General features: G+C 40.2%; 1 protein-coding gene across 1 annotated transcript; it reads right to left on the bottom strand.

Annotated features, from left to right (window-relative positions):
* Window positions 1-9,724: 9,724 nt before the first annotated feature.
* Window positions 9,725-11,368, bottom strand: LOC127972385 (uncharacterized). The gene is made up of 2 exons (XM_052575847.1): window positions 10,236-11,368; window positions 9,725-10,018 (listed from the first exon to the last, which is right to left on the bottom strand). The coding sequence occupies exons 1-2, from the start codon at window positions 10,887-10,889 to the stop codon at window positions 9,725-9,727; spliced, it is 948 nt and encodes a 315-aa protein (XP_052431807.1). The 5' UTR covers window positions 10,890-11,368.
* Between the last annotated feature and the right edge of the window lie 544 nt (window positions 11,369-11,912).

Raw genomic sequence — 11,912 nt, 5'->3', positions numbered from 1 at the left:
TCAGTCTAATCTAAAGGCCTGTGCGATGTTCAGTTGTGAAGATCTTGAGTTTTCGTTAAAAGGCATGTCCACGGCACCATGGCGAAGTTCGATGTCTTGCCATGTGAATAAAAGATGTTATAACTCAGGCATAAAATGTCCGATCTTCCCCAAACTTCACATGTGTGATAAGAGTCCTGACCTGAACAGATCTGCAGGCCAATATTCCACCGGGTGTGGCAGAATGGCTCGATAGCGCCACCTATACACTTTCAACGGAGTGTGCCTCGAGCTATGTTTCACGTACATGTACAAAAATTGGTACACACATGTAACTCACCAATATCTACAAAAAAGTCTCTTAGTAAGAAATCCGAATCTCAACAGGAAGTCGGTTATTTTTAATTTTCCCTGCAAAATTGGTGCTGTTTTTGCCATTTTCAGAGGTTGTACTTTAACGAACTCCTCCTAGAGATTTATTCAGATCAACACCAAACTTGGTCAGTGTAATCTAAAGCCATTTGCGATGTTAAATTGCGAAGGACTTGAGGTTTCGTTAAAGGGCGTGTCCATGGCGGCCTGACAAATTTCGATGTTTCGCCATGAAAAAGGAAGTTGCTGTAACTCAGACATACAATGTCCAATCTGCCCCAAACTACACATGTTGGATAAGACTCTTGACCTGAACAAATCTACATGCCAATATTCAGTTATAGTCATAGCGCCACCTTTTGGCAACAGGAAGTGACATATTTTAGACTGCGACAAACTATTTCTAGAAATGTTATGACATCAATGTCTTTTTTGTGGTCAGTCTAATCTAAAGACCTGTGTGATGTTTGGTTGTGAAGATCTTGAGTTTTTGTTAAAAGGCATGTCCATGGCGCCGTGACGAAGTTCGATGTCTCGCCATGGGAATAAAAGATGTTATAACTCAGGCATAAAATGTCCGATCTTCCCCAAACTTCACATGTGTGATAAGGGTCCTGGCCTGAACAGATATGAAGGCAAATATTCCATTGGGTGTGGCAAAATGGCTCGATAGCGCCACCTATACACTTTCAACGGAGTGCATATGCACTTTCAACGGAGTGCGCCTCGAGCTATGTTTCACGTACATGTACAAAAATTGGTACACACATGTAACACACCAATACCTACAAAAAAGTCTCTTGGTACGAAATCCGGATCCCAACAGGAAGTCGGTTATTTTGAATTTTCTCTGCAAAATTGGCATAGTTTTTGCCATTTTCAGGGGTTGTACTTTAACGAACTCCTCCTAGAGATTTATTCAGATAAACACCAAACTTGGTGAGTGTAATCTTAAGCCCTTTGCGATGTTTAATTGCGAAGATCTTGAGGTTTCGTTAAAGGGCGTGTCCATGGCGGCCTGACAAATTTCGATGTTTCGCCATGAAAAGGAAGCTGCTGTAACTCAGACATACAATGTCCAATCTGCCTCAAACTTCACATGTTAGATAAGACTTCTGCCCTTAACAGATCTACATGCCCATATTCAGTCATAGTCATAGCGCCACCTGCTGCAGGAAGTGTCAATGTTTTACACTGCAAATAACTACTCAAAGAAATTTTATGACATCAACATTTTATTTTGGTCAGTCTAATCTAAAGTTCTTTGCAATGTTAAATTGTGGAGATCTTGAGATTTTGTTAAAGGGTGTGTGCATGGCGCCATGACAAAATTTGATGTCTCGCCATAGGAAGAGAAGTTGTTGTAACTCAGGCATTAAATGTTCAATCTTCCCCAAACTTCACATGTTCGATAAGAGTCCTGGCCTGAACACATCTGAAGGCCAATGTTCCATTATAATGATAGCGCCACCTGCTTACAACAGGAAAATTGGCAGATATATGGAATAAACTTTGAAATATTCCACTTATATTTCTGAGTTTAAATGCATATTTCTCACCGTTCACAGATCTACTAAAGCCACTTACTGCCTGTGAGCCCGGGTGCGAGGGCCCGTTCATCGCTGCTTGCAGCTTTAATTATTAGGGCTCAAGCCCGAAGGGGCGAAGAGCCCTATTGTTCTTCTAAGGATTATTCTTCTTCTTATTATTATTTTTTTTTTTTTTTATTAAACCTTCCGGGGGTTTTTGGAGGCCTTAACATGCTCAAAAACTCTTGAAAAATGGCACACACATTGGAATCTGCGGCCATCAGGATGCCACAGAGACTGGGACCCGGGCGTGGCACAGGGGCTCTACAGCGCCCCCTGGAACACAGTCAGAAATCTTGAACCATAGCTCACACACACTTTCATGTATTTATATGAAACTCAGTACACTTATAGATCTCATTGAGCCGAACAACTTTCGTACTCTATGTCATAGGCTCCGCCCAACAGGAAGTCAGCTATTCAGGGCTGTTTATAAAAAGCATGCTCTGCAATTTGATATACTTGTCATAGGTTTTTTACTTGATTGCCACCAAACTCAGTGAACATGATCTCAAGACATTGGGGATGAAAAATTGCCAGGGGATTTTTGATATCTCGAACGGTTTGCCCGGGGCGAGGCGTTGAAATTATGGCGAGAAATGAGAAACAGGAAATGTCTAATAACATCCACATACATTTCCTGAATTTGATCAATCTTCATTGGTTTGTTCGTTGTATGATACTGATCGTATATATGTGACTATTAAGAGTCAACATTATAGCGCCACCAACTGGCAGCAGGAAGTGTGTCATTTTCCAAATGCTTTGAATTCAGCATCTTATTTTTACTCTATTTACTTAAAACTTCATCAGAATAATGACAAAACACGGCCGATGTAAATCTGTTGTGGGGATATTGATATCTGATATAGTGTTGCCATGGCAACGTGTCAAACTTGAATGTTCTGTTATGGTGAGTTTGAGGCAGACAACAAGCTCAGATTTACATGAAACTCAAAACACATATCAGTATTAGTGATAGCTAGACAATGGCAAAAGCTTTTAAAAGGGCGTGAAGGAGGCACTCTATAGCGCCACCTTTTGTCAAAAGTGGGGGGGGTTAGTTTTAGCTTCAGACACCAAACTTGGTACATAAATTGTTCTTTTCAAGACGGACAACTTTCTAATTCACAGTCATCAGCTACGACCAACAGGAAGTCGGCTATTTTTATTTGAATATTTAAATTGAGCTCTGATTTAATGCATACTCCTCACAGGAAATGTTCACTATACTCACCAAACTTTGTCTACATGTTGAAAAAACATTGAGGAACTTAAATTGCGAACGGATTTTGGTTAGCTTGAACGGTTTTGTCGTGGTGATTTTTTGAAAAGACAGTAAAAAGGGAATCATTAATTGTCTTGTATTTTTAAATTGCAGCTTCCAAACACTTAAAAAAAAAATCATACAGAGATCAAATCATTCTGAGGACATATGCATACTTTCATGACTTTACAACACTGTATGATTAAAAGAAAATTAAAAAACTGTCAGACATCTCAACTCACTCTGTCCCTCTGTTTGAGGAATGTATGTGTGCTGACTGAGTGTGTGTGTGTGTGTGTGTGTGTGTGTGTCTGTGAGTGGGGGATGGGCATGAGCTGAGTGGCAGACACAATGAGAGAGAGAAAGAGAGAGAGAGAGAGAGAGACTTAATCATCTCTTTAATCACCAGAAAAAAAAATGTATTTTAAATTGTTATTTTTTGTTGCTTTTGCTAACATTGCTGTTTTCATTACAGCTTAAGAAATCTCTTAGGCCTTATCCTTTTCTGACAGTTTCAGGAATTAAAAACAAAATTCTAAAAATACTTATTTGTGCTGCAAATAATAATTTCAATCTCATTTGATACTGACCTATTCCATCCTGTGACATGACATGTATCTACATTTTTAAAATAAAAACATGAAAATAAACAAACAACAACACAGATTGATACAGAACTCAGAAATTTTATTGTGGATTTATGATCAAATCAGTCTGTAAATGAATCATACTCCTCCAAGAAGACACAAGTAGTTCACACCAAACTTTTTCAACATGATGCCAATATACTGAAGATGTTAAATTGCGAATGGGTTTAGGAAACCTTAAATGGTGTGGCCATACCGATTTATTAAAGTAACATAAAAAATACAATAGTTATTTTACTATATCTTTAACATTCTTCATTCCAACTCTTCATAATTTTTTATATACGTAGAAGTCATCATTTGAAAGAAGCACAGTAAGTTTCATAGCTTTATCATTTTCAAGAGCCAGCTTAAAATTAAAACTATCATAACATATAAATCAAGCTTGCAATTCTTAGTACCAATAATGGCCACCAGATGGAGCTATATGATTACTTTTAAATAATTATTGTAGAAACAAGTATGATTTAAATCATTTATAGAAATCTTTCAAGGAAAAATTATATGTATTTTACTGATAAAATGACCCTCACTTAATTAGAATAATATGCTGAAGTATTGTGAAATACTGTGTATTAAGAATAATTCTTTATAGGCTTTATGGACAGATAAGTTTGGAGTGACTCTTGAAGGATCAGCACCACATCCTCTTTTACCACTGTTTAAAGAATTTATCTTACAGAACAGGTGCGAATGAATTTTGGATAGCTTGAATGGTTTTGTCATGGTGATTTTTTGAAATAACAGTAAAAAAGGAACCAGTAAATGTCTTTTATTTTTTTAAGTGCAGCTTCTAAACACTTCAACAAAATGTACACATAGAAGACAAGTCATGCTGAGGAAATATGCATAGTTTCATGACTATACAACACTATATGGATGATAGAAAATTAAAAAACTACCATTCATCTGATGTCACTCTGTCCCTCTGTCACTGTGGGTAATGTGTGTGTGTGTTAAGTGTGTGTGCTGAGTTTGTGTGAATGTGTGGGAGAGGGGATGGGCTTGGTGTCAGAGAGAGAGAGAGAGAGAGAGAGAGAGAGGGAGGGAGAAATAATCATCTCTTTAATCACCAGCAGAAAAAAAAGCAATTTTGTGTTGTTGTTGTTTTTTTCATCATTACAGCTTAAGAAATATCTTAGGCCTCAACATCAACTGTTGCTGCTTTATATAGCCTTCTCCCAAAATTAATAGTCATTAGTAAGCATTTTATAAATACAGCTATAATTAAATTGTTCATGGTTTATATGCACATTTATTTTGAGGAGATTAAAGGCTGTAATCTTCCTAAAAAAATAAAAATAAAAAATAAATAAAAAAAATAAACAAACACAGAACTCAGAAACATTTATTTCAAGATGCAATAAAAGAAAACTGTACACTATATATATATATATATATATATATATATATATATACAATTGCATAAGTTTATATTTAATTTTTTTTTATCAAGTGTACAGCTAATAATAATAATAATAATAATAATAATAATAATAATAATGCATTTTATTTAAGGCGCCTTTCAAACCACTCAAGGTCACCGTACAACAAGTAACAACAGTAACAATATTAAAACAAAAAATAACAGCAAATAACAATGTCAATAAAAAACCTGGAAGATATATTCCTCAAACCTATATTGTGGAATACTATATTAAGACTTTATATATAGGCTTTATGAACAGATAGGTTTTGAGAGATTCTTGAAGTACTAGCATCAACTCCTCTTGCACGACGGTTTGAGGAATATATCTTCCAGATAGTACCGCCGCTCCCTATATGCAGAATACGCAGTCTTCGTAGGGCACCAACTCCCAGAGGGGGCACCATCCTAGTAGCTCAAAAAAAATAAAACATGCGCCATTCTCCCATCCGCGCTCGCGACCGCTCGGACATTTGCGTAAGAATGTTCGTAATTGATGGATGGACATCTATGCCCGGGTAAAAGACATCAGCAATCCGGCACAGAGAAAGAAAAATAAAGTAAAAAACAAAACAAAAACAGGCATAAAGTTGGCTTGACATTGGAGAGTCTCAAATTTAGGGACCGTCTCTAAAGTTACATGTGATATTGTTATACACTTTTCTAACGTCAGTAGCATTTGAAGAGAATGACTTACAGTCATAAAAACAACTGTAATTGTTCATCTAGGTGACAGCTATAATGCACCATTAAATTGAATGTTTGATATTTATTAAAACAAACTGTAAGTCATATGTAAATTATGCTACTTTTTCACATGGGCTCAAAAGCAAATTTGAAGCTCAGTAGCATTTGAGGAGAAAGACTTGCAGTCATAAACCAATTGTAATGTGTTCATTTAGGTGTTAGCTATGATGCACAACTCATACATTTTTTATATATATTAAAATAAAGTGTTACTAAAGTTATATATATTGTTCTGTGTATGTGATTTCAAAGTCTAGACGGGTCGGATTAACCCTTTAACTGCCATATCCCTTAAAATTTGATTGCCAGAGGGTTACTGTAAATGCTTATGCCCGCTGGGCACAGTTTTCCCGATGCCACCGGGGTGGCGTTGCACTGACGGCTTGAGCCCGCCATCGCTGCTTGCAGCTATATTTATTATTATTATTATACTTCTCCAAAATGAATCACATTTTTGAGGGCCTAAACATGCTCAAAAAGTCATGAAACTTTGCACACACCTCAGAACTGGCGAAAATTTACGTCTGATATGGGTTTCAGAAGTGGGTGTGGCAAAATCGCTTGACAGCGCCACCTATAGACGTTCAACGGTGTGCGCCTCGAGCTATGTTTCACGTACATGCACGAAAATTGGCACAAACATGTAACACACCAATACCTACAAAAAAGACTCATGGACCAAAATTCTAAACCCAACAGGTAGTCGGTTATTTTTAATTTTATGAGAAAATTTTGTGTCATTTTTGTAATTTCCATGCGTTGTATTTTAACGAACTCCTCCTAGAGATTTATTCAGATCAACACCAAATTTGGTATGCCTAATCTAAAGGCCTTTGTGATGTTAAATTGCGAAGATTTTGAGTTTTCGTTAATGGGCATGTCCGTGGCGGCCTGGCGAATTTCGTTGATTCGCCATAAAAAATGAAGTTGCTATAACTCAGACATACAATGTCCAATGTGCCCAATACTTCACATGTTTAATAAGACTCCTGGCCTGAACATATTTACATGCCCATATTCAGTTATAGTCATAGCGCCACCTATTGGCAACAGGAAGTGTCATATTTTACGCTGTGACGAACTACTCCTAGTAATTTTTTGACATCAGTGTCTTTTTTGTGGTCAGTCTAATCTAAAGGCCTGTGCGATGTTCAGTTGTGAAGATCTTGAGTTTTTGTTAAAAGGCGTGTCCACGGCACCATGGCGAAGTTCGATGTCTCGCCATGTGAATAAAAGATGTTATAACTCAGGCATAAAATGTCCGATCTTCCCCAAACTTCACATGTGTGATAAGAGTCCTGACCTGAACAGATCTGCAGGCCAATATTCCACCGGGTGTGGCAGAATGGCTCGATAGCGCCACCTATACACTTTCAACGGAGTGTGCCTCGAGCTATGTTTCACGTACATGTACAAAAATTGGTACACACATGTAACTCACCAATATCTACAAAAAAGTCTCTTGGTATGAAATCCGAATCCCAACAAGAAGTCGGTTATTTTGAATTTTCCCTGGTGTTGTTTTTGCCATTTTCAGGGGTTGTACTTTAACGAACTCCTCCTAGAGATTTATTCAGATCAACACCAAACTTCGTCAGTGTAATCTAAAGCCATTTGCGATGTTAAATTGCGAAGGACTTGAGGTTTTGTTAAAGGGCGTGTCCATGGCGTCCTGACAAATTTCGATGTTTCGCCATGAAAAAAGAAGTTGCTGTAACTCAGACATACAATGTCCAATCTGCCCCAAACTTCACATGTTGGATGAGACTCTTGACCTGAACAGATCTACATGCCCATATTCAGTTATAGTTATAGCGCCACCTATTGGCAACAGGAAGTGACATATTTTATACTGTGACAGACTCTTTCTAGAAATTTTATGACATCAATGTCTTTTTTGTGGTCAGTCTAATCTAAAGACCTGTATGATGTTTAGTTGTGAAGATCTTGAGTTTTTGTTAAAAGGCGTGTCCATGGTGCCGTGACGAAGTTCGATGTCTCGCAATGGGAATAAAAGATGTTATAACTCGGGCATGAAATGTCCGATCTCGATCAAACTTCACATGTTTGATGAGACTCCGAACCTGAACAGATTGACATGCCCATATTCAGTTATAGTCATAGCGCCACCTATTGGCAACAGGAAGTGACATATTTTATGCTGCTTCAAACTACTCCTAGAAATTTTATGACATCAATGTCTTATTTTAAAATTTCCCTCCAAAATTGGTGTTGTTTTTGCCATTTTCAGGGATTGTGCTTTAACAAACTCCTCCTAGAGATTTATTCAGATCAACTCCAAACTTGGTCAGTGTAATCTTAAGCTCTTTGCTATGTTAAATTGCGAAGATCTTGAGGTTTCGTTAAAGGGCGTGTCCATGGCGGCCTGACAAATTTCAATGTTTCGCCATGAAAAAGGAAATTGCTGTAACTCAGACATACAATGTCCAATCTGCCCCAAACTTCACATGTTAGATTAGACTTTTGCCCTTAACAGATCTACATGTCCATATTCAGTCATAGTCATAGCGCCACCTGCTGGCAACAGGAAGTGTCATGTTTTACACTGCAAATAACTACTCCAAGAAATTTTATTACATCAACATTTTATTTCGGTCAGTCTAATATGAAGATCTTTGCAAAGTTAAATTGTGGAGATCTTGAGATTTTGTTAAAGGGCGTGTCCATGGCGCCGTGACAAAATTTGATGTCTCGCCATAGGAAGAAAAGTTGTTGTAACTCAGGCATAAAATGTTCGATATTCCCCAAACTTCACATGTTCGATAAGAATCCTGGCCTGAACACATTTGAAGGCCAATATTCCATTATAATGATAGCACCACCTGTTGGCAACAGGAAAATTGACACATATAAATGACTTTGACATATTCCACTTATATTTACGATTTGAAATGCATATTTCTCACCGTTCACCTTTTTATTAAAGCCACACGATGGCGGTGAGCCCGGGTGCGAGGGCCCGTTCATCGCTGCTTGCAGCTTTAATTATTCTTCTTCTTCTTCTTCTCCATCATGAAGCGCATTTTTGAGGGCCTAAACATGCTCCAAAACTCACGAAACTTTGCATACGCATCAGGACTGACGAAAATTTACATCTGATATAGGTTTCAGAAGTGGGTGTGGCAAAATGGATCGATAGCGCCACCTGTTAAATTTCAACGGAGTGCGCCTCGAGCTGTGTTTCACGTACATTCATGAAAATCGGTACACACATGTAACACAGCATTACCTACAAAAAAGTATCTTGGTACAAAATCCAAAACCCAACAGGAAGTAAGTTATTTTGAAATTCCTGTATGATTTTTGTGCAGTTTTTTCCATTTCCATGCTTCGTACTTAGACGAACTCCTCCTACAGTTTTAATCTAATTATCTTAAAATTTGGTGAGGGTCATCATAAGACCTTTGTGATGTTAAATTGCGAATGTTTTGAGTTTTCGTAAAGGGGTGTGTCCCTGGCAGCCTGACAAAGTTTGATGTTTCGCCGTGAAACAGGAAGTTGCTGTAACTCAGGCATGCAATGTCCGATCTTCCCCAAACTTCACACATGTGATAGGTGTTCTGTCCTGAACAAACACCCATGACCAAATTCAGTTATACTCATAGCGCCACCTGCTGGTAACAGGAAGTGACAAGGTTAACACTGTTATGGACTCCTAGGAACATATTAAAAAGCATCAACAAGTGTTAAATCGGCTGGCAACTGTAACGGCGCTAATGGAGGACAGGAGACAAATGCAAGTACGAGTAAGTTTATTAGAAGTATGATGATGATGAAAGGTCGGAGAGTAACGCAGGAACCACGGTGGCAGCACAGACTGGTGAGTTGAGACGTGGGGTGCGTTGAACGACGATGACAGCGGTGATAATCCAATAGTGGTGAGTGTATTCCAAGCGTGACGACAGGATCCGAACAGAACGGCGACAAGGCAAGGCAGGAACAACACGAACACGACATCAAACACCAGGATCTACAAACAACGATCAGACAAACAGGAAACGAAAGACAGGGTGTTAAATAGTCTGTGGGAACTAGCCGCACCTGCCGCTGATCAGTGATCAGCGACCACACCCACATGAAACAATCAACATGACGTAACCTGACTACAGCTGGAGACGGTGCATTCACGAACCGTGACAGTACCCCTCCTCCTAAGAACGCCTCCTGGCGTCCCCAGAATCTCTTACCTGTCGATTGTAATCATCGATAAGGGAATGATCCAGGATGTCCCTAGCAGGTACCCAACTTCTCTCCTCCGGACCGTAACCCTCCCAGTCCACCAAGTACTGAAATCCGCGTCCCCTCCTTCTAGAGTCCAGAATACGATTAACCAAATAAGTGGTCTCCCCATCTACGAGACGCGGCGGGGGAGGGACCGGGGTAGGCGGATTAATGGGAGAATAAAATACAGGCTTTATTTTGGATACATGAAAGGCGGGGTGAATTCTCCTGTACGTCGGAGGGAGTTTGAGGCGGACTGTCACCGGACTAATGATCTTGGTGACAGTAAACGGGCCGATAAATTTGGGAGCCAGTTTATTAGAAACGGAACGGAGAGGAATGTTCTTAGTAGAAAGCCACACCTTTTGACCCACGACGTATACGGGAGGCCTAGACTGGTGGCGATCGGCTTTGGCCTTGGTGCGCACCCCCACTTGGAGTAGAGTCTCGCGGGCTCTGGTCCAAGTGCGGTGGCACCTCTGGACGAAGGCGTGAACGGAGGGGACCGCAACCTCGGATTCCATACTGGGAAAAATTGGTGGCTGGTACCCTACACTACACTCAAAAGGAGATAGGCCCGTAGCCGATACTGGTAAGGTATTGTGGGCGTACTCCACCATAGACAATTGTTGGCTCCAGGAGGAAGGATTCTTGGAGACCAAACATCGCAACACCCTTTCCAAATCTTGGTTGGCTCTCTCGGTCTGGCCATTGCTCTGGGGGTGAAACCCTGAGGACAGACTTACAGTCGCTCCTAGTAATTTACAGAATTCTCGCCAAAATTTAGACACAAATTGGGGTCCTCTGTCAGAAACCACGTCTATCGGGAGGCCATGTAAACGAAAGACGTGGTCTATGACGGTCAACGCTGTCTCCTTGGCTGAGGGCAACTTGGCCAAAGGAATAAAATGGGCGGCCTTCGAGAACCGGTCCACCACGGTTAAAACAACCGTGTTGCCCTGGGAGGGCGGTAATAAAATCTAGTGCGATATGGGACCAGGGTCTCGAAGGTACCGGCAGCGGTTGGAGTAACCCATCCGGGGACCGATTGGAAGCCTTACCAGTGGCACATACCGAGCAAGCCAAAACAAAATTGTGAATGTCGGGAGCCATAAGTGGCCACCAGAATCGTTGCTTGACTAAAAATCTAGTACGGTTAACCCCTGGATGGCAAGCCACATTAGAGCAATGTCCCCACTGGATAACGTTGGACCTTAATCCCTCCGGCACAAATAAGCGGTTCGGTGGGCACCCGGGCGGAGGCGTTACCCCTTCTAAGGCCGTTCTGACCTTCGATTCGATCTCCCATGTGAGAGTGGAGACCACTAATGTCTCAGGAAAAATACACTCGGGAGTGGACGGGCGTTCGGAATGGTCAAAAATACGAGACAAGGAATCGGGTTTGATATTTTTGGAACCCGGGCGGTACGAAATAGTAAAATCAAAACGTCCGAAAAAAAGTGCCCATCGAGCCTGCCTGGAGTTCAACCTTTTGGCGGTGCTAATGTACTCTAAGTTCTTGTGGTCAGTCCACACTATAAAAGGAACCCCCGATCCTTCTAACCAGTGTCGCCATTCCTCCAATGCCATCTTGACTGCCAACAATTCTCTGTTACCAATATCGTAATTACTCTCTGCAGGAG

The sequence above is a fragment of the Carassius gibelio genome, chromosome B15 (assembly GCF_023724105.1).
Source record: "Carassius gibelio isolate Cgi1373 ecotype wild population from Czech Republic chromosome B15, carGib1.2-hapl.c, whole genome shotgun sequence".
NCBI lineage: Eukaryota > Metazoa > Chordata > Actinopteri > Cypriniformes > Cyprinidae > Carassius > Carassius gibelio.
This window is presented reverse-complemented; position numbering and strand designations above follow the sequence as displayed.